The sequence below is a fragment of the Dunckerocampus dactyliophorus genome, chromosome 5, assembly GCF_027744805.1.
Source record: "Dunckerocampus dactyliophorus isolate RoL2022-P2 chromosome 5, RoL_Ddac_1.1, whole genome shotgun sequence".
Classification (NCBI taxonomy): domain Eukaryota; kingdom Metazoa; phylum Chordata; class Actinopteri; order Syngnathiformes; family Syngnathidae; genus Dunckerocampus; species Dunckerocampus dactyliophorus.
Window position 1 is genome coordinate 11,569,377 of NC_072823.1, and position 27,694 is coordinate 11,597,070.

Consider the following 27,694-nt stretch of genomic DNA (forward strand, 5'->3'; position numbering starts at 1 on the left):
ACTTATGCAATGTTTACTCAGAAAAGCAAAGTACACAAGCGGTGGGCCCTGCCTCCACCGCTTTAAAAACCACCCTTTAAAAACTTGAGTTCTTTAGTTCTGTCCACAACTGTGCAAGATGTTGGTCTCAGTCCTCCTACCGCTTTGTATTTTCTTCATCATCTTTACTTTCATGTGCCAAAGGCCCAAGAATTTTCCACCTGGACCTACAGTCTTGCCTGTCCTGGGAAACATCCTGAGCTTGAGCTTGGGGAACCCCCTGCAGGACTTTGAGAGGGTATGACAAAATACATCATTATGCTTTATGTTATTTATTATATTATAAAACATGCACAGTGTATCATTAGTCTGCATGATGTTTATCTTTGCCTGATTATGTGCAAAGATAATACTATTACTACTACTTCTACTACTAATAATAATAACAGAAGAATGGAATCTTTTTGTTGACATGGATTTCTCACAATAACTTCCATGAATCGTGACAGCATAATGACTGGAAATACTACATGACTGTGTATATGACCGTAAAAAGACTGCAACTGTCACACAGTTGAGTGCTGCGCCCTTTAATTGTGTCAGAGTAGAAACCAAACCTATTGGACTCTATGGCCTTGACCTTAGCACTATCACTAGTCGTGACAAAAGGAGAACAAGAGGACACTAATAACAGAGGTGATACCATTTTATTTTAATTGTTGCTAAATAAAGGCCCACACAGAATACATACAGTAAATTGACATTCAACAACACACAGACCCTCTGAATACTTTAATTTAGGTCTAATAAACATAGCAGATGTAGCTTTAATACGATACTATACTATTGTTGTCATACAGGCAAAAACATATGCAGCAACTTTAAAATCATGCAGTATATTACCTCCACCAATGAGGATATGCATTTTATTTCTACAGTAAATGTATAAGTAAATATCAGAGGTCGTTGAAAATGAATACATGTAAAAACACCTTTTTTTAAATTTATTAACTCTAATTCGACTATGTAGAGGTGAATATTGTCATTTAAAAAGTAATATACTGCATATCCTAATATTATTTGACATAGATACATTTGTAACACATGTATATTATATTTTTATTGCACATTTATTCTTATTTTCTCAGCTGAGGAAGGCATATGGGAATGTCTACAGTTTGTACCTTGGTCCCAAACCAGTGGTTGTTATCAACGGAGTCCATGCTTTGAAGGAGGCTTTAGTGTCGAAAGCCACTGATTTTGCTGGACGGCCCCAAGACCTTTACGTGAATGACACCACCAATAGAAAAGGTAAGACATACAGTCATGTAAGAAAAAAAACAAACCGCTGTAAACAAAAAGGGTATAAATGCGTCAAAGCATGCGCCACTAATGTCCCATACAATAGATTGGCTTGAAAATTCACAAATCATTACAAAATATCACCCACACCTTTAGGGGACAGAATAGCACATATGTAAAATTTGAGAAAAGATTAGTTGAAAACATTCCTTAGGTTACTTTGTCTTAACCACACCTGTGTAGGAGTGATCCTGGCTGACTATGGCACTAGTTGGAAGGAACATCGTCGCTTTGCTCTGATGACGTTGAGGAACTTCGGTCTCGGGAAGAATTCAATGGAGGAACGGATTCTTGCAGAGATTGAGTTCATCATGAATACACTGGAAAAGAGCATTGGTATGGCAAGTATGGCTTCATGCAACAGACTCTAACTTATATCAGAAACATACACTGACATCTCACTAGTCATTAGCACCCTTTAGAGATGCAGTTGCTTTACATAAAAAGTAAAATGGTGTCATTATGATGTGGATAAACATTTTCAGTGTTGATTTGATGGAATTTTAGCATATATACACAATACAAAGAATTACTTTTTATTTTATGTCCATGCAAATGTGCGTTTTACTTGTTTGGTGTTGCCTCAGTAAAATGACGTAGCATTTCTGGATAATGTTTCATTTCAACTCTGTTGCAGGCAAAACCTTGAGTCCTCGACTTATGTTCCATAACGCGTCCTCTAACATCATTTGCCAGGTTCTGTTTGGTAGACGCTACGATTATGATGAAGAGTTCATCAAAGTGATTGTTCAGTGTTTCACTGAGAATGCCAAGCTGGCTAATGGACCATGGGCTATGGTGAGTCCAAGTATGTTCTGTGGAAATGACCGGAAAAAGAATCACGATAATAAAACGACGATCAATAGTTTCCCAGAATTTGTAGCTATCAAATTTCCCACATTTGGGCATTTTACTGTAAGTTACTGATGTGAAGGACGTGTGCAGAAGTAATGCTGGGTCTATTTCCACTTAGCTCTTTGAACGTCTGTAGAAAGTGCAAATTTCAGTATTCTGCTTTTGAGGTTGAACGTCAGGACTCTTCTGTATAGGTAACTTGTCATGAAAAATATGTTTATGTCAACAATTCTGGTTTAATTCTGGACTGTATTGATCATTTACTCAAAACAGTTATTTCACTGGACTGTAGAATTACGTTTGAAGGCAAGTGTTTGGCTACATGTGATTTGTTTTTATCATTATTACAGCTCTACGACTCCTTACCAATGATTCGTAGTCTGCCACTGCCCTTCATGAAGTCCTTTGAGAATGTCAAGGTATGTCGTATGGCTTTGTATTACTGTTATACTTCACACAAAACTGTGATAGGTTAGGTACTTGATAAGGATAACACAACATGGTTCAGATCATAGGTCCCCAAATTGGGGTAAGAGTATGCCAATTGTCACAGGGGCTATGTGAATAAAAATAAAAAACAATTAGCGCCGAACTCACAATTACGAGTGTGCCTGAACACCTCACAGCGCAGAGCGCACAGTCACAGTAGAAAGAAGGAAAGGGACAGAGCATGAAGTTGCTCATTGCTCTGTGTGAGTTTTATGAACAAGTCAGTAAGTTTGATGATTATGTTGTGCATTAAGAGTGTTTTATCTTGAAGATTGAATTTATGTTGGTGTTCCAGTCCCCGCATTAACCTGGCAATGTACAGTATGTGCGTGTCAGGATGAGAAAGTGGGGATTCCCCTGAAAATGAGGCTTTATCGCTAGTGGTATGTATTTTTGTACTTTGGATACTGCTTTATCATGTTTGTTTAACGTTCCCTTTTGATTTCGTATCAAATTAATATGCAGATTTAAATCATAGGGATTGCAAGTGGGCAAAAGTGAAGCTCAAGTTCAACCTATTCAAACGGAAGGATCCCAACATCCGGCTGAAATAAAAGATATGTAGGACAAATACTTATCTATTTATCAGTGCTCATGTCAAACTTTTATCAAAATCTGACCATGCAAAATACTAATTTAAAAAAACAGAATTACTTACTTACTAGGAAATTAATTCACCAATTAATCATGTTCAATATTTCAAGGTAATGAAGATTAAAAAAGGTTTATGTTTTTTAAGTGTGCAGAAATAGGGGGTACATGGCTTCAAGTCAAATGTCTGAAGGGGTACGCGGCTGTGGAAAGTTTGGGAACCACTGGTTTAGATGATGGAAGGACATGGCATAGAGTTCACCAGAGGCGTGAACTCAAGTCATGCGTGTTGGACTCCAGTCAGACTAGAGTCACAATTTTGATGACTTTTGGACTTGACAATATCATCAAAGACGAGCAATTCGCCTTGGACTTTGGTATCACTGACTTGGAACCTGACTTGGACTTTAGTCTGATGACGTGAAAGTACTTGAGATTTTCAGTGAGTGTGTTGAGTGAATCACGACAGGCACAATGCTCTCTAATAAAAATCCTGTATAAAATACGCCAAGCTAAACCTCAACTCTGAGCCCTCAACCTCACTTCCTGTCCGCCCCTCACTCATCTCCCCATAGCACCGGAACACATTTACAGCAACACACATGAGCACGAGTCTTGTTGATGTCTTAAATGGCTTATTTACTTTTATTATGTCTATTATTTGGGTAACACGAGCGTAAATGTGACTATAGCGGCGTTATTTCATATCTAGAGAGCTCAAATAATGTTAAAAACTTTATTTACAAGGTCGTGAACATGTTTTCTGTGTTCTGTGTTCTAACTACAAACGTATTTCATTTAGAAATAAGGAATCCTACTTCACGGAAATTTACTAATCACGGTTGGGTTTGGAAACAATGAAGTGCAATAAACGAGGGATTAATGTATATGTTTTTTTCCACATTGGGGGTGTGTAATGTTGCACATTGCTACAGAACATATACTTGGACAATCACGGCGGCATTTTAAAACTTTAACTATCACCTTAAATGTCCTTAAATACAATTTTGGGCCAATATTGCCCAATCCTACAGAAGACACATGAGTGAGATTGCTAATACCTGCTTAAACTGCCACATATGTTCTGGGGAATACACCCCCTCCCCAAAACCATCCTCTTTATGTAAAAATCTAAATATGATGACCCAAAAAGATTTTTAATTTTGCTAATAAGTGGATGTTTTTTTTCCGTTAAGCTTTACTTGTCTTCATTGAAAATAAATAATGACTTTGTGAGCTTTCTCTATGTTTTTTAGACTTGTCAAAAACTTGCAAGGCGTGTGTTGGCCGAGCACAAGAGTACCAGAGTCCCTGGAGAGCCCCGAGACTTTATGGACTGCTATCTGGATGAACTGGAAAAGGTCACCAAATATTAATATAATAAACTAGACTTGTTTCTTTACAAATGCTGTTTTCATATGAGTTTCAAGATAACTGCTTAACTGATAGGTTACAGCTTAGAAAATAAATCTACTTCATATAGTTCATATTTAATCTAAATTTCATTGGATCCTTTTGTGTTTTCAAACAACAATTCTTTTTTTAGAGAAGTGATGAAGGTACCACATTTTCAGAGTCCCAACTCCTCATGTACGCTCTAGACCTTCACTTTGCTGGGACAGACACCACATCCAACACCCTCCTGACTGCCTTCCTCTATCTTATGACCCACATGCACATACAAGGTAACACCTCATTATGCAGGCTGACAGTATTTCAATAGCGCTATTCTATACGGTATCTAGGGGTTTAATACTAAGGAATTGATTCAGTGCTGAATCAGTGGCGGTGTGAATGTGAGTGTGAATGTTTGTTTGTCTTTATGTGCCCTGTGATTGACTGGCGACCAGTCCAGGGTGTTGTTCATCTTTCTTCCAAAGTCAGCTGGATATCCTCCAACTCCTCGCAACCCTGAACAGCATAAGTGGAAGAAAATAGATGGATTGGGTGAATATTCTTTCTCCCCATACGTATCCCCTTTCAACGAGAGTAATTTTAGAATTCTGATTTGTTTGATACAGTACACCAGAATGAACCAGTGTGTGGTGAAGTCTGTCCAGAATGCAGAGAATGCTTTTGTTTTCTCTTCTTTCCAGTGGATTCTACAGTTTCGGTTAAGTACACTCATCGTGGGCATCAATGCCATGTTAGTTTTAGGTTCTTCATGTTTTATTTGAACTCTCTCTTCCTTGGTCTGCACACTCTTAGTCCATGGTGATGTAAAACTGGCTTCAGTGTGGATAATTACACTGGTCTTTCCGCAGTTTTCAGTTCATGGTAGGCTTGAGCCTTGGTGGTTCCTGAGTTGTTCCTGATCACCCTAACCACTTTCCTTTCATTTGAGAGCGACAGTCTGGGTGCTCTTCCAGACCTTGGCAAAGTGATGACACATCTAAATAACTTGTGCTTTTTGGACAGTTGTTTGAACTTATGATACAGGAATCTGCAGTTGTTAGGAAATGTCACCAAAAAAAATGTTCACACCTTTGGTGAATCCATCATTTTCCTTCTTAGATATTCACTGACGTCTTTGGACTTTCCCATTGTTCTGAGTATTGGTTCATCCAGCCCAAGATAAACTACAAGCTGCGGTCAATCATGATCACTAATGAGAACTCATTAGAGCTTTGCTATGACAAATTAAAAGACATCCTGTAAACCTCAGTGCCACTTGTTCTAAGAGTTAGGTGATTGTATTTCAGTCTGTATGTATAATTCTGGCCCTTTGTAAATTAGGTAAAATTTCCCCCCAAATTCAACATTTTTGCACCCAATTCAAGCCCGTGATGACTCTGTGTAAACGTCTGTCTGGAATGCAGAAGATAACTTTTCTGATGTTCTTTTTGTTATTAACTCTTTTGAATGATTCAGTCAAAGGAACATTTGAGACATGCACCAGAATTACCACTAACCAAACAAGATTCAAGAGCATAGTGTAGTAATATGGCCATTTGCTGGTACTGAAATCAAACCTGACCTAAAGTAATGCTTTTCTTGCTTATTTACAGAAAAAATACTGCATACAAATAAACTATTGCATTCAATTATTATAATTTAACCAATTCAACCAATATTAGTTGAAAAGGCTTTCATTTTGAATATACTGTATTTGCACATTTGCATCTCATTTTACATTTATACGTAATATAAGCATAAATGCACAGAAAATATCAGCAATATAGAGGAACCTCCAGACGGTGAGTACAATGATAATAATAATGGAACAAGCCTGTATTGTTCACATATCGAATTCTTCTTCACACTCACACTCCTCTTTTTCTGCTGTTTCTGTCAGAGCGTTGCCAACAGGAGATAGATGAGGTGTTGGAAGGGAAGGATCAAGTATGTTTTGATGACAGAAATAGCATGCCGTACATGCAGGTAAATTATAATAAAAATACAACACTGTTTATAATAGTACTTGAAATTATTTCATATTTACAAAACAAAGCAAGCAAAGTACATACAGCCCGATTTTAAAAAAAGATGGTTGTTAGGATACTACAAAGTTTCTTTGTAAAAGTTTGAAGCGATGTTCCCCCTAATTTTTCCAAGTGTCTGAGCATACACACAAACAGCATTTCTTAGACTCCTGTGAGTGCCATCAGATGTGTGCACAGTAGCATCACACCTGTCCAAATCCTGAGAACTTCCAGTAGTCCAACTTCCATTCTGTCGTATTTGTATATGAGTGGGTTCAAAAGAACGGCAAGGCGTATTTCACAATTTAGCTTTCTTCATTGTTAACCTCAGACAAAACAACCTGTGGAAGTATGAAACCCCTAGTTTATAGTTAAAATGTCCATTTCCTGTTTACCATTTATTTTGTCAGTTATGTATACTTTCATTTCCTGATGCCACATTTGTTGTATATGTTTACTTTTGTCTAAATAAATCATGCATAGATTTGCTGTGTGCCGAGAATGCTGGAGAAGTGCGAGATTGCGCAGGCGCGGCGTTTAGAGGGAACATTGGTTTCAAGTCATATTTAACTAAGACGTTATATACTTTTAATATAGTTGTAGTCACATGAATGTCTCTATTTACAGGCTGTAATCCACGAAGTGCAGAGAATAGCCAACACGGTGCCACTTAGTGTCTTTCACTGCACAACAAAAAACACAGAGCTAATGGGATATTCCATTCCTAAGGTAAGGACAACACTACTCTTTGCCTGGAAGGGCACCAATTAAACGTAGACCCCCACCAAGAATGTTTTTTAATAAAAAACAGCTGATCAAAATATTAAAACATACTAATCATATGTCAAAGTTTGATCTCATAGTAATGGCAGTTGTAAGCCATATGCTAAACCAGGGGTGCCCATTGCATCAATCACGATCTACCAATCGATTGTGAAGGTTGTGTGGGTCGATCGCATGTGTCACCCACGTCGTAAACGTCACCTTGGAGATATCATCTGACATCAGTCATCGGACGTTAAGCTGACAACAACACGACAGCATTCAAAACAAGGCCTTACATATACATCCTTCCTGTATAACCTCCTTAGGGTACAATGATCATCCCAAACCTGACCTCGGTGCTGCATGAGGAAGGCCAATGGAAATTTCCTCATGAATTCAACCCTGAAAACTTCCTCAATAGCAAAGGAGAGTTTGTCAAGCCTGAGGCTTTCATGCCCTTTTCTGCTGGTATGAGTGTTTAATAACACATACGTAGATTCAACTGACATTGCTATGAATGACTTCTCCTTGACTATATCTCAGGTCCCCGCATGTGTCTTGGTGAGGGTCTGGCTCGTATGGAGCTCTTCCTCATCATGGTGACGCTGCTGAGGAAATTCAAGTTCATCTGGCCTGAGGATGCTGGAGAGCCAGACTTCACTCCAGTCTATGGGGTCACCCTCAGTCCCAAGCCTTATCATATGAAGATCCAACTTCGGGCTTTGCAGTGAAGCTGAACGCAGACATAAAGTTACATAACCTCCTTACTAACTAACATAACATCCTTACTAACTATTGTTTTCTATCTTGTGTACAGTCGCCTCTCGCTACATTGCGCTTCCTCACTCTATTGTGTTTTTAAGAAAAAAAAATTAATAAATGTCCGCCGTTTTGTGGTTGACTGTGGACTATTATTAGTAAAAAATATCAAAAGACAAGTTATATGTAGTTTTCTGATCACTAGGCGTCAGTAATGTTACACTGCTGAGACATGACATTAGATTCGATTACCTTGAAGCTGCATGGAGTCAGGCATGGCACGTCCAACATGACATAGTGAAAAGAAGCTCTCCTCCCATTTCGTGTGGCAGTGGTAAATTTTTGGCTTCTTACTTTGTCCTTCTTCCCCACTAAATTTGAAACCTTTTTTTAAGTTTTGAATATATAAATGCGGGCCGCACGGTGGTCTAGTGGTTAGCACGTTGGCCAATACAGGAACAGCCTGGAGATCGGGAAGACCTGGGTCAATTCTCCCCTGGGCATTTCTGTGTGGAGTTTGCATGTTCTCCCCGTGTGTGCGTGGGTTTTCTCCGGGCACTCCGGCTTCCTCCCACATTCCCAAAAAAACATGCAGGTGAGGTTAATTGGCGACTCTAAATTGTCCATAGGTATGACTGTGAGTGTGAATGGTTGTTTGTCTATATGTGCCCTGCGATTGGCTGGCGACCAGTCCAGGGTGTACCCCGCCTGTCGCCCGAAGTCAGCTGGGATAGGCTCCAGCATGCCCCCGCGACCCTAATGACCCTAATAGAAGGTGGATGGATGGAATATATAGCATGTTATGTTTAAAGCACCGGCCGTCTCTTGTGCCCCTGCAGTGATTCCGTAGCATGCCTGTTACAGATGAGCAATGTGTTGTAAACAAAGAATAATAGGAGTGTAAAGGTGACTATAGGGGGGTTATTTCATGTCTACAGGGCTGTAATCCTGGTAATAATTGTATTAAGAAAAGCCATAAACAGGTTTTCTATGCTCTAACTACAAAAATATTTCATTTGTTGAATCCTACTTTGCTAATTCACTTATCACAGCTGAATCTGGAACAAATTAACTGCGATAAACGAGGGACAGCTGTATTGTATTTTGACAGTGTATTGACATGTTTACGCCAGCAGATGCTGCCTTTCTCCCTTAATAATAAAACGTTTCAATTAAAAACTGCATTTTGTGTTTTAGTTGTGTTGTCATTGGCTAATATTTTAATTTGTTTGATGATCTGAAACATTTAAGTGTGACAAACATGCAAAAAAATAAGAAGTCAGGAAGGGGGCAAACAGTTTTTCACACCAGTGTATGTTTGCATGCTAAATACAAGCACGCTTGCTAGCACACACATACACTTGATGCAGTGAATATATTGATTTTTTTTCACCATGCAAGTCTTCAATTATTACTCAAAGTGCTCATCTAAGATACAATGTCATTGTCTTAAACAGGGGTGCCTGTTTGAGAAATAGTTAACCGGTAGGTCATATAAGTCAAGGGTTTCTCAGAGACCATAAAGTTAGTGTATTCATCCTAAAATAAGATATGGGTAGTCAGGTTATTGCAGGAGTTTTAATGCGAAAATTGCAGAATCCCAAGGACGTGGACCAGGACAGGAGGCCAGGCCTAAAGGGGGATCAACGGCAAAGAAGACCCCTCTTACTGCTCTAAGTGGGACCACAACTATAATTGTCGATAGGCACAAGAAAAGTTTAATTTGAGAGGGAACATGGGGCGACGGGATGTCTCCATTTTCGAGATGGCCACTGGAAATTGTATATTTTTGCTTCAATCAATCACACTGAAATAAATCCAGGCGGGCGAATGTGAAATCCACACCCATTGGGTGAGTTTTTTAGACCATATTTGATTTGAATGATTGTTAATACTTGATTGATACTTATACTTGATTTTTAAACCTTGATTTTCTGAACTACATCCAACAACAACATTGAGTCATGTATGACCAACTCAGCAGCACTACCTGGAACACAGTTGCAGTAATATTGCACTATTAGGCGAACCTTCATCTGACTGGAACTTGGTTCACTACATAAGCTTTTGTATGGGAGCTGTATTGTTTTACTGGGCGGTCTCTATATTGTCAGCTGGAGGCCAGGGGATGTGTGCGTGTTGGGGGGGTGGGCTTGAATGTTGTGTGTGCTGACAAGGACCTTCTGTGATGACATTCAGCATGACTGGTGTGGCAAAGAGTACTGAAAGAAGGGAGCAATAGTAAAGAGAGGAACTGGAAAATCCAAAGATTTGAAGAGAGATTAACAGCATATTTGACAGGCCAGTCAAAACAATCGGAGGTAATCAGTAAAAAAGGCAGGCTTGTGCTTCACAGGGATGGAATCAAACCGACTGAGGCAAACCTGGGAATATCAGTAACAACTTGTCACAAGTGGATTTCTCAAACATGGACTAGTGTGGAAAATTGGCACACAGACATATACAGACGTTCCTCAATCCAAACAACTGGTTTCCGAGCTGTGACCGGCTGTGGCAGTGGACCAGTGTCAGCATGCAGGAGTCTCCAGGTGCTATGGGTGTAGATGGCAGCTACACCAGCAACGTCCCAGCCTTTCTCACCAAACTGTGGACACTGGTGGAGGACCCGGACACCAACCACCTCATCTGTTGGAGTGCTGTGAGTTGCTCAAAAGTTGTAAACGTCTACAGCTCATGCCGTCTAACACGCAGATGAAATTTAAAATGCGTGACCGACACTCTACAGCTATATCATGTGTCAGCTTTGCACCACTGTGTTGAATATTTGCCAAAGTACCAAATCAAAAAACTGCAATTGGATTCATTAGATTATTTCCAACATGCTTAGCAACATTACAATACGGAAGACCACTTGTACAATTCAACAAGCCTGAAAAGGACGAGGAAGAAGCAGAGCTTGTTTAATCCTACCCCTTCTCCGTATCGCAGCAATTACTGATAGCTTGTTTCATTCCTGTGTCAGGATGTTTACCCTTAAAATAACTCCTGGGGGGGAAAAAAAGAAAATAAATACATAAATAAATAGATACTTATGTTATAATAATGAATTAATATAGCATCAAATACTGACATAAACATTATCTAATGAATTAATAAAAACTGAAAATATACTAAATTGATAGTGCATGAATAATGAATATAGAAACACTTTATACATAATAATAATAAATAATAAATGCAGGAATAAATTATTTCAGTGATGGTGGTGCAGAGGTCTGTTATTACTGCTTAGTCTGGTGATGGTCCAATAAAGACTGTATCTAAGGAGTCATCAGTTGTCTTTTGTTTGATTGATGAGATTGATGCTGAAGTCTCTACCTATGAAAAAATACCTTTAGGTTAATTTCCATGAAGCTTGACATCCTCCAGTCCACAACCATGTTCATACTTGGCATAAGTGCGATGTACTGTATGTACAGCGAAACTATCCACTTTTTTTTTTCTTTACTGATTTGAACCATAGTTAAGATTTTCCTCCACAAACACAAAACTTTCCATTTCAAAATATGTTCCTTTCTCAGCATTAGTCCAGGTTTCTGATATTGCAGTTATTTTCAATAGTTTGTTCAAATGGCTCAGATATGGCTTCATGTTTTTGAAATTGGCCTACAGGCTTTTGCTGTTGAAATGAATACATTAGCTCAGTAGTCCAGATCTGTCATTTTCCAAATGTATGAATTCTTGTTCAATAATTCCTTGTGCTGTTGTTGTTTTTTTGAATATCGTTAAATGGGTTCCAATCCGGCTGCGTCATTTTACTTTTAGTGTGTTTTTCATTTTTCTTACAGCCGAGTTGACATGCTTTTTTTCCATTTCTTTGACTTCTTTGTTGCTAAGTACTTTAGTACTTATTTGGGTCCTCCATTTAACTTGATGAATATTTAGCAGTTGGTGGTTCAATGTTGACGTTTCTCCCGATTCCTTAAGTACCTTAAGTGCTTTCTTGCATGTCTGCGTTACATTTTGTCAGATGCTCGCCCATGTAGATTGACTTATCAGTGATCAGCTTACTGAGCTGCTTCAACTGTGATGTCTTGTATTGTTGTCCTGTTGTGGAACTTTATGATTACGGATATGGCAATGTTGTTTCTTACATACAAGGGAACTGAATGTTATTTAGGTCTACTCCCGCCTCCTTTGATTGCAGAAAGTTGGCCACCTGTTGCTATATTGAGGTAGCATCAATATAATCCGGTTCCTCCTTCTGTTGTAAACCTCCCTGGCATAAGACCTGGCTTTAATTCGGAGCCCAGTCACAATCACCTCATTTGTGTGTGTGTTCTGCTCCAGCTCATCCACTCTATTCATATGACCTGTTTCTTCTCTTTATTCTCCTTCTTGAGAGTTGACATTTTCTCTTCTAACCTGAATCTTACTTGGTGTAGCACTGTAGTTTACTCTTTAAGCTCCTGGATGGAAATCTGGAGAGCTTTGCTTGTCTTTGTCAGCTTCTCAGTGGTCTTTTTAAAGTAATCCTAAAACCTTGTATGTTTGTTTTATTTTCTCTCTGTAATTCAGCTATCTCCTTTTGTTGGTCTGAATTATCTTTCCGCTGGTCGGAGAACTCTTTTGTCATCTCCTTCAGTTGATCTGGATATCTCACTTTACATTTTAAATATTCTTTTCCTGCGATTGGCTGGCGACCAGTCCAGGGTGTACCCCGCCTGTCGCCCGAAGTCAGCTGGGATAGGCTCCAGCATGCCCCCGCGACCCTAATGAGGAAGAAGCGGTATAGAAAATGGATGGATGGATATTCTTTTCATTATTAGATCCTGGAAAGTTGTATGTGATTTTTTTTTTTTTTACTGCCACATCTATTCTAGTCTCATACATATTTGGTTACTGGGACTCCTGGAACTCTTTGTTCAAGACAGAAGATCATCTTGCGAGGCATTTCGTTGTCAGGGAATTGCTTTGATTTGCTGGTTGTCCATTAGCTTGGCTTGCTAGTGGCTAACTTGTTTATTTGCAGCAAATGAATACCTCACACCAAATCGTTCAGGCAGAGAGTATCAGCACTTAAATCCTGTGACGTCCGTAGAATATGCGGCATCAGCTATTAATCTACCTAATTGTCTTTCTATTGAAACAAAAAATGTATTTGGAGTAAAACAGTGTCTAAACCTTATGAATTAACGGACAGAAACACATCAAGAAAAACATCACACAACCAGTTTTTGCGATCATTTTAATTAGTTCCCATGAACTCATTTTTGATTGTCCTTACCGTTTAGCCGTTGGAGTATAGCTAGATAGAATGAGAAAATTGAATGCAAATGTGTAATAGTTTTGCAAAATGGGCAAAAAGTTAAAAGCTTGTGCACCATTATTTGGTGGGTTTTCACCGGGGACTCAGGCTTCCCCCCACATCCCAAAAACATGCATATTAGGCTAATAGGAGAGTACAAATTGTCCATAGGTATGGATGTGAGTGTGGATGGTCGTTTGTCGATATGTGCCCTGTGACTGACCCGCGCCTCTTGCCCAAAGTCAGCTGGGATGTAGAAAGTACAGAAATGATAGAGAATGGATAAAAAGGCAGTAATCACAGCAATTCAAATGTGTCTATTTCAGACTGGGACCAGTTTCCATGTGTTTGACCAGGGCCGCTTTGCCAAGGAAGTTTTGCCAAAGTACTTTAAACACAACAATATGGCAAGCTTTGTCCGACAGCTCAACATGTGTGAGTCTTCTTTTCCTCTTTTTTTTCTATCTTTTCTATCCCTTCTCTCCCTGATATAATTTTACACGCATTTGTCTACTACTTGCGTCTAGATGGCTTCCGAAAAGTGGTAAATATTGAGCAAAGCGGTCTGGTGAAGCCTGAGAGAGATGATACAGAGTTCCAACATCTGTACTTTCTCCAGGGACATGAACACATGCTGGAGCATATTAAGAGGAAGGTACTCTACGGACTCATGAAGTATTTAACAAACATATGCTATATCCAAACAAACAGTGTTACAGCATGATCATGTGTGCAGGTATCAATAGTGAAGAGCGAGGAGACTAAAGTTCGCCAGGAGGATCTCAGTAAACTGCTGTATGAAGTTCAGCTTCTGAGAACACAACAGGAGAACATGGAGTGCCAGATGCAAGACATGAAGCAGTGAGTAGGCAGCTTGTATGTGCAGCACAATATATCAATGAACGTTGGACTCAAGCCCCTCATCAAGCGAGCAGGGCTATTAAATCATTTATATGTGAAGGCTGTGTGACAAACTCACAAATTGTTAATAAAAATCCACTTTTAAAATGATGTTACTTAATATTGTGGTTGTAAATATGTTTCTACATGACATTTCTGCATTTATTAAAATATTTACGGTTTATTTTGCTGGCTAATTCTGTTGCTTTGGCTGTACAGTCTGCAGCCTGTTTTTCATACAATATATTTATTGTAACTACAGTCAAGACAATAATATTTTCTAACAGCAGCAGCTAGGGGGCTGTCAAAACGTGACAATATTTCTCGTTTAGAGAAAAGCTGTCTCATGGGAACAGGCCCATGACTGTGAACTATGCCATCGTTACTGTGATAATACACTTAATATGGAAGTGACAGTGGGCGAGGCAGGATTGGAAGTGTGTGTAAGTGCTTTACACACACTGTAAACCTTGCAATCCAACCTACCTCGGTGTTCCCAGCGTCACTCGTCACTCAGCATGTGCTTTTTTCAACGGAGTTCAACAGCTGTGGCGGTGTTAATGGCCAAGCAGAAGCTGTAGTATTTCTGCATTCGATCAAACTTACTTAAGATTTGTCAGATCAAAACACAATTGCTGAACATGACTTTCAAAACGTGAAACTAGCATCTACTTTGGACTAATTCATTACTTCCTGGTACGGCACCCTGAGCATCATGTGACCTGTAGTTCTTTTAGCATAAAGATAAAACTAATCTACTCCAATCTGTAATTGATTATAATCTAATCTATTATAATTATAAGTATCTATTATTTGAAGTGAACTAAATTAATTTCTTATTCTGTAATGTGGAAGCTAAATGTGTCCTGCTGTATTTAAAAAAATGCATGGTGAAAAAAGGTTCATAGCAACTCCTGTTACTATGATGGAACGCATCACACATGAGCAGTGCTTTTTTTCTCTAGAGGCTATTGTTGATCACATTGCTGCAGTGTGGTCTTTGTGTGCTGCTGCTGCTTTGTGCTCAGCTTTGTTTGCTAATGAGAGCAGAGAATGTTCACCTGCTCACCTGACTGGCACACACACACAGTTAGGAACACGGGTGAAGACACACACACACACACACACACACATAGACGTCATGCCCCTCCAGGTTATACTGTCATTGCCAACATAGGTATTGAAGTCTCCTAGCTTTTCAGCAAAAAAAATAAAAAAATAGCACAATTTGATTGTTTTGACGATTCTATCTCAAATCAAGTGTAGTAAACAGAGGCCAAGAATAGAAAGATTATGCGCACAATAATCAAGTTGCAATTTGTATCAAGCGATCACTGTTGAACACCAATTTGTATTCTAATGTAGTTTTTTTCTAAATTCGCCCCCTTTAGCTTGTGATCATAACTTAATATTCTAATGTTTGCAGGCAGAATGAGGTTCTGTGGAGAGAGGTGGTCTCACTGAGACAGAACCACACACAGCAACAGAAGGTCATGAACAAGGTCAGTCTACGTCCATATGATGTGGGAAAGAAAAAGTCAGTTGCTGCTAATTTTGGGCTGGGCATTTTTAAATGACCTCAATTGATTTCTCTGTTTGGAGTTTGAATGTTCTCCCCGTGCGTCGCCCCTCCCCCCCCAAAAAAATACCATTGAGAAACTGATACTATCTATTTATTCATCTGTACTGTACAGACTGAACTCAACAAAATGGAGATCAGTGAAGCATACAAGTGTATTCAAAAGTAAAATTGCATGATGAGTACAAAAAATTTGTACATGTTGGCAGGTCTGCGTTAACTTTGAAAGTATTCCCTGCCTCTCATGCACCCCTGACAGTTCCCAGGGGGGCGACCTTTCTTGAAGTATCTCTGTCTGGATATCCTAAACTGCTGTTTCAGTGTCAGTGTTATACTAAGCAGATGAATGCTGTCTGCATTTTTTGGATATGAAACTTCTTGTCAGTCATTTGAGTTATTTTAGGTCTGTCAATTGACTACAAAATTGTATTATTAATCATTTTGTCCATAGTTAACTCATAATTAGTCGCAATGAATCGCAGATAGAAAGAATGTACTAGAATAGTTGACTGTTTGACAAGTCAATTCGGAGGAGTGTGATTCGACAATCACTCGACCCATATGAAAGTGTCATGGGAACAAGATACCCACGGTTGCGGCTGAGCATACATTTTTACATATAACGTCTTTGCTTTTGTTATAAATAGCCTATTTTGAGACAAATTCAACCACATTTGTGTTAATAAAGAATTGAAAAGGATGTGCGCCTTTAACAGAAGACCTACACTTATGCAAGATTGCAGCGCCTACGCACAGCAAAGCCCAGCGTCTCTTCCAGATTTGCAGTTTTGGAGTTATTATTTTGTCCATATCAGGTTAGGTTCAACATCTTATACTCGACAAGAGCTTTTGGATATTGGATTTTGCAGCATCAATGTTTTTATCACCGATCTTTGACTCATCTCTGAGAGCTCCACAGTACTGGAGTCTACACACACCATGTGCTTGTAAGCACAATGAAAGACAAAACAAAATACCTGCAGTGCTCCAGCAGTTTCTCCAGCTGGGCAGAATCCAACAAGTGGCATTTGAGACTCGACGTACTCCGGTGACAACTCAACTCACAGCAACAGTAGATGCAGATAACTTTGGTGTTGTCCTGCCAGGGCTTTCAAGCTAACCTAACTAGGGCCTTTTCGACTAAGGATTTTCATAGTTGAATCTGATTCGTTAGATTTTGTCCATAGTCGACTAATTGTCAACTGTTGTTGGGTTTTTTTTCAAAGAGCTGCGCTAACAGCAATCCCGACAAATAAACAGATCTCGTTTGCGACTTTTTCCACCTCAAAGAAACAGGTTAAAACACTTGGATAAACAAATAAGCATGGTAGGTGTGCAACAACAGTACCTTTATTTAGTTCAGTGACACAGAAAGCGAACAAAACCGAAACACAGCCGAAAAACAACTTGGCAAAACTCTTAGTTAGCAGTCTCATTTTTTGCATTAAAATTCCCTGTCGGGATGTAAAATGAAGCTGTCGTAACAGCCTTACCTGTTTTAAATGATACGCTGTTGGTTGCTGTCATGTGATATGTAAGAAGCTGCTGACATAAGTTGCATTTCGCTTTCTGGAGTCATCTTTTACCTTTTCAAAATACTTCCACACTTGATTTTTTATTAGCCATTATGAGCCAATAAGTCTGTCAGTGTTGACGTTTTCCTAGCATTCAAAGCTAGCGCTCGCCTCAGCTCCTCTGGATTGTGCCACTGAAGCAGGTGATTTTTATCACACATCATTTTTAATTCTTTATTCACAAAAATTAGGCTGTGTTTCAATCAAAACACGCTATTTATAACAAAAACAAATGTATAAAACATTATAACAAAAATAATGTGTGCTCAGCAGCAGCCGTGGGCACCCCCCATGACGTCAGAATGGTACAGTCTTGATCACATGACATTTTTATGTGATTCCATGGCGAGATTGATCGAATCAGACTCTTCTGAATCGAATCGTCGAATAGTCGACTATTCTATGACACCCCTTAAACTTACTATTAAAAATCCTCTTTTCCTTGTCAGTTTGTGCTACGTATTTGTACCCGCTTGTGGCTCAACGCCAACTGTGTTGCTGCTGCGTTTTCTCAAACTACGGTGTGGGTGCCTGTTAATTGCACACCAAACAAAATATTGGCATTAAAGGGAATTTCCGTGAAGTCGTTATTGTAGTGTTAACCTTGACAGCCCCAGTAGTAACCGTTGTCGCTATGAGGTACTTGTTCCAATTATTATATAAGTATTACAGTAGTTTTGATTTACTACTGTAGTTACTGTACAACAGGTGAATTTGTCATGTTTAATACTGGGTCACTGTGGGTGTGAGTGTGTGTCAGAGAAAGAGAGCGAGAGAGAGAGAGAGGTGGTTGCTGATTCATGCTGTGCTTTTTCTCTCTTTGCCAGCTAATTCAGTTTCTGTTCAGCCAGATGCAGTCCAACACACCCGGCACTGTAAGCTTGAAGAGGAAGCTGTGAGTATGCTTACCTGCGTGCACACACACACACACACACACACACACACACACACACACACCCATATACACACAGGGTACCAATCAACAAAAGTCAGACAAACGGGGCCACAGTGGGGCAGAGGGAAGGGCTGGCTCAGCTGACAAACTGAACCATCTAACTCAACAAGCTCTGTGAATGGCGACAAGTGCTGAATCAGTCACACACACACAGGGAAGGCAGAGCAGAGTGCATGACCCTGCTACACCCAATGTATGTGAAATGCTGCCTCAGCCTTTTTGCTGCACTGGGAAAGACACATTCGCACACAAAGGTGCCAAAGGAACAGGCATTTCAGGGTCAGCATGTTACCTGGCAAAGGTGCAATGATGCCTCATGATTTACCAAGAATTGACAACATCATTTCCCATCAGCCATTGTAGGGATCAAGTAAATGCCATTTTCCCCATTTTCTGCTAGATTAACAGTCCACATACCTGTACTGGTAATTAGGGAGTACCATACATACCAGGGACATCCGTCCGACCATTCAAGACTGAATATTCCATCTGAATATCACATATATAATAATATTTTAAATAGTCAAATCAAACACAGAGTGCACCCTGAGATGTACACTTAACAGAGTTACTGTACACAGCGTACTGTAACCGCTATTACTCCATTTTAACATTAAACTCTGCTAATCTTTGCAGGCCCTTGATGCTGGATGATGGCTCTATTAGCCCCCCTGCATCCAAGTTCAGCCATAGTAACCCAATGGAGCCAATGCACGAGCCCTTCTACATCCAATCGGTGAGACGATACTCAATTCTAACAGATACTGTAATGGCTTACAGTATTGCCCCTGGTGTAATTAAAAGTAGGAAACATAATAATTGCACAAATCCTCTGCAAAACCTTTCAACAACCTGCGTAGCTGTTATGTGAATCAACACTAGATGGAGGCATTGCCTAGTGATGGGTTGTGGTTGGGTGTTTTTTTTTTGCGTGAGAAGCGCCATCATCATTCTCTCTTCTTCTTCCTAGCCATCCAGTGATACTGCCTCTTGCTCTACTAGTGGGCTAACAGGAGGACCAATCATATCAGACGTTACAGACATGTCTCAGGCCAACATGGCTCTACAGATGCAATCTGATGAGACCAGGTGAGTTGCTAAATGTGGCAGAACATTTGTCAACATTACTATGCACAAATGGCTCAACATGGCTGACCAGAGTAAGCAGCATAGTTTACTATTTGATGACCCATATTTTTAATCCCAAACCATCCCTACAAAGAGTTTGGGACATTGTGAGGTCACAAACTACAAAAGCCTCCAACATGTGAAAAAGCAAAAATATGCCGGTGAATATTATTATGTACATTCTTACTGATGCATGCAGAACCGCTGATGTACACCAGTAATTTGTCATTTCAGACAGGTATATTTATATGAAAAAGATAAAGTAGTAAAATAGTACCAGTTTTCAAAAAGGAATACAATCAATTCACAAACTACCAACCAGTTAAATAATGAAACGGCTTGAGGAAAGAACTCGAACAATGCACTAAAATGAGAGATTTCAAGAAACAGTACAAGCAGTTGATGTGTATAAAGTCCAAGGAAGAAAGGTCCTGAACCACAGTGAACATACAATGCTATGTCTCATCACTCTTGCGCTTACTACTCATCTAGCTCTTCATTACCTTGTGAGTACATTGTCTCTACTCACTCATCACCCACCTGTTTCTGTCAACTATTAACCTTTTCATCAGTTATTATTATAGATCAATTATGACTGTTATATAATTTGCCACACGGTGGTCTAGTGGTTAGCTTGTTGGCCACACAGTCACAGTCAGGAGATCGGGAAGACCTGGGTTCGAATTCTCCTTTGGGTATCTCTGCGTGGAGTGTGCATGTTCTCCCCGTGCGTGCGTGGGTTTTCTCCGGGTACTCCGGTTTCCTCCCACATTCCAAAAACATGCATGTTAGGTTAATTGGCGACTCTAAATTGTCCATAGGTATGAATGTGAGTGTGAATGGTTGTTTGTCTACAGTATATGTGCCCTGCCATTGGCTTTCGACCAGTTCAGGGTGTGCCCCGCCTGTCGCCCGAAGTCAGCTGGGATAGGCTCCAGCATACCCCCACGACCCTAATGAGGATAAACGGGGGTATAAGCGAAAATGGATGGATGTTATATAATTTATTTACAGTGATTGTAAACCCTGACTTATTGTTACACTGCCTTGTCATTTTCCTATGCACTCGACATTGGCAAAGAGTACATTTGGAATACAGGAAGTGAACAAATGTATTATAATTGATGTGAAACAGCGAGGGGGTAGTATTAAATAAGCTTCTCTTCTTCCGACTCCTTTTTGGGCATGTGCAACTGTGAATGGTACTCTGTGATGTATTCCAATGTAACTTGTATGCATGTTCAAAATAAATTACACCATTACCATTACCATATGTTCTTAATATTCATGACGAGATCAACAAAAAAAGGAGCAGCTACAAGCCTTTCTTTGGACATAAAAGAGGCAACATTTTTTATCAATATTTGTTCAACAAACAGGGAGAAATGTCTGATGCTGATCAAAGAGGAGCCCGTGAGTCCAGGAATGAAAGCAGGAGTGAAAGGAGGCAGTGTTGGTGGGGGAGACACTCTAGCGTTGACCTCCTCCTGCGAGGTGTGCTCCTCAGAACCTCCAGTACTTCCTGTTGCAATGGTGCAGTCTGTCTTGGAGGGGAGAAGTTCAACTGCCTCAATGACAGATAGGAGAAGTAAGAGAGCTGCCGCGGAAAGGTAAGAGCTCACATCCAGTAGATGTTCATGCACACGAAACGTGTCACTGTGTGTATTTGCGTGTGCAGAGTAGATGCTTCAGATGCAGTGGAAAACATGGATATGAGCCTGGAGGACCTGCAGCAGCTGATACTCAGGAGCCATCAGCAGAGTACTGTGGAAGCAGGGACCAGTGCTGTGATTGATGTGAGCACACACACTAATATTAAAGTACTTACACATTTGTCACCCCTCCAGGTCCTGTGGTTTATTAAAAAAACAACAACTTACTGCTTTACTGTTTTTACAGCCCTTCAGTGTAAACCTCCCTCTGACTGAATGGAGCTTCACTGAAATGGACTCCAACCTGAAATCAGTAAGTCACTGAATGTGAAAAATGAACATGATTCTAATCCTGTTTCCTCCTTTAGAATAATAATTGAGCCAGACGGTGGCAGACCTTTTGTCTATTTCCTTCACATCCAAAGTCAACTTTTCCGTTTTCATTTGAGCATTAAAATTTCTTGCATAATGGCGCGTGTGTGTGTTTCTAAACAGTATGTGCTCCAAAACCAAGAACCCGAGGCTTTTCCAGCTTCTACCTGTGAAAAACAGTGAAGATTGAAAGGCCCGTTTTGAAATGGAAGGTAACAATGTTGTCAGTCTCATTGTCAGTATTGCAAGAGATCGGATACAAATTTTAAGGAAACAATTTTTCTCTCAGAAATATTTATTCTTGATAGAGTCCCTCGTTTATCGTGGTTAATTGGTTTCAGACTCGACCACGATAAGTGAATTTTGATTAAGTAGGATTCTATAGTAATAAATTGAATATTTTTGTAGTTAGAGCATAGAAAACCTGCTTATGACTTTCTAAATATGATTTTTTACCATTATTAGAGTCCTGTAGACAAGAAAAAATACCACTATAGTCACCTTTACACTCCTATTATTCTTTGTTTACAACACATTGCTCAACTGTAATGAGCAGACTACGGCATAGCAAGCTACTGAGCTAACTAGTTAGCCTCTCCAATTTACTTATTCTAATCTTAAGAAAAGAAAAGAAGAACGGTAAGAAGTAAGAAGCCGAAACCGTACCACTTCCACACGGAATGGGAGGAGAACGATGTCATGTCTTACATGCCATGGCTGACTACCTGCAGTGTGAAGCTAATCTAATCTCATGTCATGTAACTTTACTGATACTTGTTTTTCAATATTTTTTTAACTGATAATAGTCCATAGTTAACCACAAAAGAGCGGGCATTAATAAAATTAATTAATTTTAAAAAACCCTGATAGAGTGAGGGAACGATAATCGAACCGCGATATTGCGAGGGACGAATGTATACTTTAAAGTGTCTTATAAAAACGATACAATTGGCAAATATCTTTAATACATACTGCAAACATTTGTTGACCTCAGAACATGTTGCTGTTGTCTTGCATCATAAACAATTAATCAGTGTTTGGTGGGAACTATTTTCAGTTAAACAACAAAAAGAAATGTCTTTCATGCATTGGCACAATAATACGAGTTCTGTTACTAGACTGTGATTTAAGTAAAGTTTTGGGCGGCTCTTATACCTGAATTATAGCTAAATGAACCCCTAAGTCACTCAGACTGTAAACACAACACACGAAAGTCATCAAATACAGTAATAAAACACTAAATGCAAATTTATATGCAACAGTAATAAAGTAATAAAATATAAAAAACAGGGCACTCTTAAGGGATGTTTTAAGCAGATTAATCACAGTTTTAAAATGAATTAATCATGATTAATCACCATTTGCAACTATGTCTGAAATATGCCCGTTTTTACTGCATTAAAGGAAAGGTAAATGACGAGACAGGATTATATATATTTATATGTACAGCTCCAAATGAACTGTAAATTTAAATCAAGCTGAATAATACCACACATGTCTGTAAATCTATTTGTCTAACACTTGTCTCTAATAGGAGCACAACACTTTAATCGCGTTATTATGAGCAATGAGGGGTTGTGTCTTTGAACACAACCGCATTGAGTGTATTTTTTAGGATTTCCAGTTTATTGTTTTTCTTTGTTTTTCTGTTTATTTCGAACACACGTACATGCAAAATAAAGATGCTGTTGTGATATTTGGAGTTTGGCGTGTTCGTGAAGTGATTAGAGATGCACCGCTGTTATTCAGGTCAAAATAAAGTTAAAAAAGAGCATCAGACTCTGGGTGACTGTGGGGACGCTACACCGTGCCTCCGTCTACCATGAAAGCAGAGAGGTGTGGCTTTGCCACAGTGTGCAAGTTTGCAACTCCCTTCCAAACATGCTAAAAATAGCAAAAACATGGACCGTAAACAGTTTTGATAAATCACATTACGTGTGCAAAATGATTATATTTGCATCTCCTCCCAGTATTTTGTGCATTCTGATAATCTGCAAGTATTCTGAATATTCATGAAGGCAAACAAGCCAATTGGATTGCCAGCGCCGCGTTGCTCATTTTGCACGCTATCAAGTTTGCACGTGTTTTTAAACACGCACACGTTTAACAGATCAGGCAGATACTGTAGTGTATTCTTCTGCTGTGACTAATTATCGAGTGAGTCTTGTGCTTAGGGGCCAAAATTATATTTTTAATTAATTTATGAGAGCATGAATGTAACCACAAAACAACAAAACTCGGAACGCCATAAGCTGAGGACCACCTGTACTGTATACACTAAATCAGGGGTCACCAACGTTTTTCCTTGTGAGAGCTACTTTTACAAAATGAAAATGGCCAAGAGCTACTCATTTTTGTAACATTTATTTTTAGGGCTTATTTTAAACCCAAACAAAGCGAATACGCTTGTTTTACCGGAACATTAATAAAATGCTGGTGTCCACAACTCACATTTTGTATTTCAGAAATGTATTTCATGTGGTCGTGGGGGGCTATCTGGTGCCCGCGGGCACCACCTTGGTGACCCCTGCACTAAATAAAGAAATTCTGGTTCCAAAATGTTCTTTCTTGGTTGATATTACACATAAATTATAAATACATACAGTATGGACAATCACAAGTAAAAATACAATTTGTAAGCAAGTGGCAATTTGCTTTAAAATGAAGGAATCACCGTGCATCAAGCCTAACTTTTAACACCCTTTTGTATTTCTTTCTTCAGGCCACAACACATCCGACCGTCATCGCACCCGCATGAGTTTGATCCTACAGCCCTGTCAGGCTATTTATTTTATTTGCCTTATTTGCATAATTTTACGAAATGCAGAAATGATCATCTTTGTGCAGATTAACTGAATCAACTATATTAAGACTCCTGCTGATGGAAGTGACTTATTATTCCTATACTTATTACAAATACTCACAAGTGAACATTTGTATTATTTAACACAAAATACTGTGAACAACTATTTGGGTGTGTGTGCAAAGGGGGTGGGGGTTATGTTTTGTCTGTAAGAGAAGATAGTGACGACACATGCATTCAAAATCATTTTAGGTGTTGAGATTTATGCAAGGTAAGTTGGCCTTTAGTAAAATAGAAGATTCTACTATCTGAATATGGAATCAAGCCACTATAAAATCCACTGAGAAATATTCTTAAAGGGATAGTTCGGATTTTTTACATGAAGTTGGATGACATCCCCATCAGCAGTGTAGTCCATTTACAGCGACTTACCCCCCACCGGGTCTCCTGAGTGCAGTTCTGGTCGGATTTTGGTGATGAAGAACGTAGTTGCTGGGGACATTTACAGTAAGTAAAGAGTTGGACTTCTCCAAACAATGTGCGTTCAAAAGAGTAATACATTTGCATCACAAAAAATGCCTGCTCAAAAAAATCAGAGAGACAAATCCGAGCGTTTTGTGATGTCTGATTTTTTTGAGAAGGCATATTTTTTGATGCAAACGTATTACTCTTTTGAACACACATTGTTTTGAGAAGTCAAACTGTACGTGAATATCCCCAACAACAAAGGGGAACCAAAATCCGACCACAACTGGACTTAGGAGACCAAGTGGTGGGTAAGTTGCTGTTAATGGACTACAATGCTGATTGGCATGTCATACAACTTCATGTCAAAATATCTAAACTATCCCTTTTAGTACAGGTAGGACATGGTAGGTTTAATGTCTCTAACACATGTACAGTACATGTTGCGTACAGGCCTGACATGTAGCTAGAACTAGAGTTTTGTCTATTTATATGTAAAACTAAAGGATAGACTTTTTAATTTGACTTAAGCAACAACATCACTGCGTTTTTGCACAACATAGTTACATAGCGTTATGAATAACAATGTAGTTTGCATTACACCTGCTTGTCTGAAGGAGACTCGGACCATCGTGACAGCATTAAACCAAAGTGATAAACATATCAAACAGTTAGGCACTGCCATTCTTATCTTCAAAATTGCCTTCTCGTTGACAGTTTTTCAGTACGTTTTTAGTGAGGCGCTTTCTTCATCTGTTAAAGAACTAGAAATTCAGGAAATTAAGATTTATTCTTTGGACTAAAAAACAAACAAACACAGAACTGCTCATATGTAATGCCATTTATTGTAAATAATCACTCCACAAGACTGCATACATTGTTTTTGTTTTGTTTTACTTACTGCTTTACACTCTTCAAAGTGAAATGTGCAATACTGTACAGAACTGCAATATATGGATGACCATGGGAATGTAGGAAGGAGCAACTGTCAGTGGTGGACTGGGACGCACCTAAGTGATATGCATGCACAGCACAAGAAGAATGTCTGCTTGTCCAAAACTCTGCAAGGCAGGAGCAAAGTGACTGGAAGGACGAATTCCATTTGGCTTTTTTGCAGGGTTCATCTGATAAAGCATTTCGACTGCTGCATACTGTAATCTTATTTTGTCTTACAATGAATCCTGTTTGCAAGTTAACTGCAAATACACTGTTGTCAAATTATACCGAAAATTTGCGAGACCCCTGCTCAAGACGTTTTTGAAGTAGGCCCTGCTTCCCTGTACATCTTAGCTTTGGTGTATGACGTTGTGGAATTGCACTAAAACACAGTTGTATATTTGAAAGTGTACAGTACATTCAAGACAGCATTTACTTTAGTGTTTTTAAAGGGTGATTGATACACACTTACCTGCGGTTATGTTATTTTATTTTGTTTTCATTTTGAATCATTTGCACTGAAAAGTAATGGATGTGTGTTAAACTGCTGCTAGATAGGACATATTGGAGCAAACCAAGTGAATGATCACTGCTACTGTAAGTTTGGCAACCCCCCCTCAAAAAAGCATTGTTACACTGTGAATAGTAAAACCAGATTAAACACAGCTCCTCCTTGTAACATTGTTTGGACAAAAGCAGAACTTTTTATGATCGAAACGATGAAACTATTAATTTGACCATAAATGATAAAACACTGATAATAGTGCTTCAGTGCTTTTAAAAGGTTCAATAATCTGCTGCAAATATGATTTTTTTTTGTTTGTTTTGACTTTCATAAAAAGACTAAAGTGCAATGTTACATTGGGTCAAAAAAAGTGGGTATGCATTTCACATGTGGAATAAACTATTTAATATCATTTCATTAATAATATGAATAAAATGAAATAAAACTGAGACATTGCGTTGTTTCAATTTGTCATATATCGTCCATCGAAGAATTGTTATTTGTTTGCAGTTGACCTATTCCTTATTAAATAGATTAATTGTTTGTTTTATGATGACCCTAGTAAATATTCTTATGTTCTTCTGTGTTTAGTGAACACATTTTCTTCCGCTTATATGTTCAGGATCACATTTCAGATGGAGCTTATCCTTCAAGTCAATGACTTACAGTATGTCCACCAGTACACTGGTGCTTGTAAAGCTGGCACTCAGCCAAATGTAACGAGCATAAATACAACGGCTCTGTAATTAAAGGTTCAAACAGCTCCAACATCAACACAAGAACATCATCTGAGCAATTCACAATCAATATTTATGTAATAACATGACAAAAATATAAAACATTTTCAGTAAAATACACCTACTCACCAGATATGTCAATTTCTTCTTCTCAGTTAGTCATTGTGGTCATCACTTGCCTTGAACAGTTTTGCTCTGATCAACCAATCAGAACTGGGGGCCTGCAAGCTGGCCCTGAGAGGCGACGCAGAAGTCTGATTGGATAAAAAAACAAACAAAAAAAAAACAGCCCCATTGCTAATAGTGTGTACATAACAGGAGCCAACACACTTGATTGGGCAGATTACATTGATATGGCATAGAAGCTGAAATCTGATTGGACAAAAAAGATCTAACATAGTCTACTGGAAGGACTGTAGCCACAAAACACTACGAAATGAAGATTGTTGGGAATAAATAGCTTGGAAGCATTCTATGTTTAAAGCAGCAGCCGTCTCTTGTGTCCCTGCAGTGATCCCGTAGCCTGCCCATTAGCAATGTGGTCTAAACAAAGAATAATATACGTAGCAGTGTAAAGGCGACTGTAGGGGTTATTTC

The 27,694-nt window shown here is 39.1% G+C and overlaps 2 protein-coding genes across 4 annotated transcripts; both read left to right on the forward strand.

Annotated features, from left to right (window-relative positions):
• Positions 1-36: 36 nt before the first annotated feature.
• On the forward strand, positions 37-9,400 carry LOC129181113 (cytochrome P450 2F2-like). The gene is made up of 11 exons (XM_054775822.1): positions 37-277; positions 1,128-1,290; positions 1,525-1,677; positions 1,979-2,139; positions 2,547-2,615; positions 4,533-4,637; positions 4,823-4,961; positions 6,572-6,657; positions 7,326-7,427; positions 7,790-7,931; positions 8,007-9,400. The coding sequence occupies exons 1-11, from the start codon at positions 119-121 to the stop codon at positions 8,192-8,194; spliced, it is 1,467 nt and encodes a 488-aa protein (XP_054631797.1). The 5' UTR covers positions 37-118; the 3' UTR covers positions 8,195-9,400.
• Positions 9,401-10,410: 1,010 nt separating this feature from the next.
• Positions 10,411-26,778, forward strand: hsf4 (heat shock transcription factor 4). 3 transcript variants are annotated; one of them, XM_054776665.1, is made up of 13 exons: positions 10,411-10,881; positions 13,818-13,926; positions 14,019-14,146; positions 14,228-14,352; positions 15,818-15,893; positions 18,372-18,439; positions 19,136-19,235; positions 19,470-19,588; positions 21,007-21,237; positions 21,306-21,423; positions 21,527-21,592; positions 21,775-21,863; positions 24,374-26,778. In XM_054776665.1, the coding sequence occupies exons 1-12, from the start codon at positions 10,756-10,758 to the stop codon at positions 21,832-21,834; spliced, it is 1,326 nt and encodes a 441-aa protein (XP_054632640.1). In that variant the 5' UTR covers positions 10,411-10,755; the 3' UTR covers positions 21,835-21,863; positions 24,374-26,778. The 3 variants fall into 3 exon arrangements, with proteins under 3 accessions (XP_054632640.1, XP_054632641.1, XP_054632642.1); XM_054776666.1 differs by having other exon boundaries at positions 18,396-18,439; XM_054776667.1 differs by lacking the exon at positions 21,775-21,863.
• The last annotated feature ends 916 nt before the right edge of the window (positions 26,779-27,694 follow it).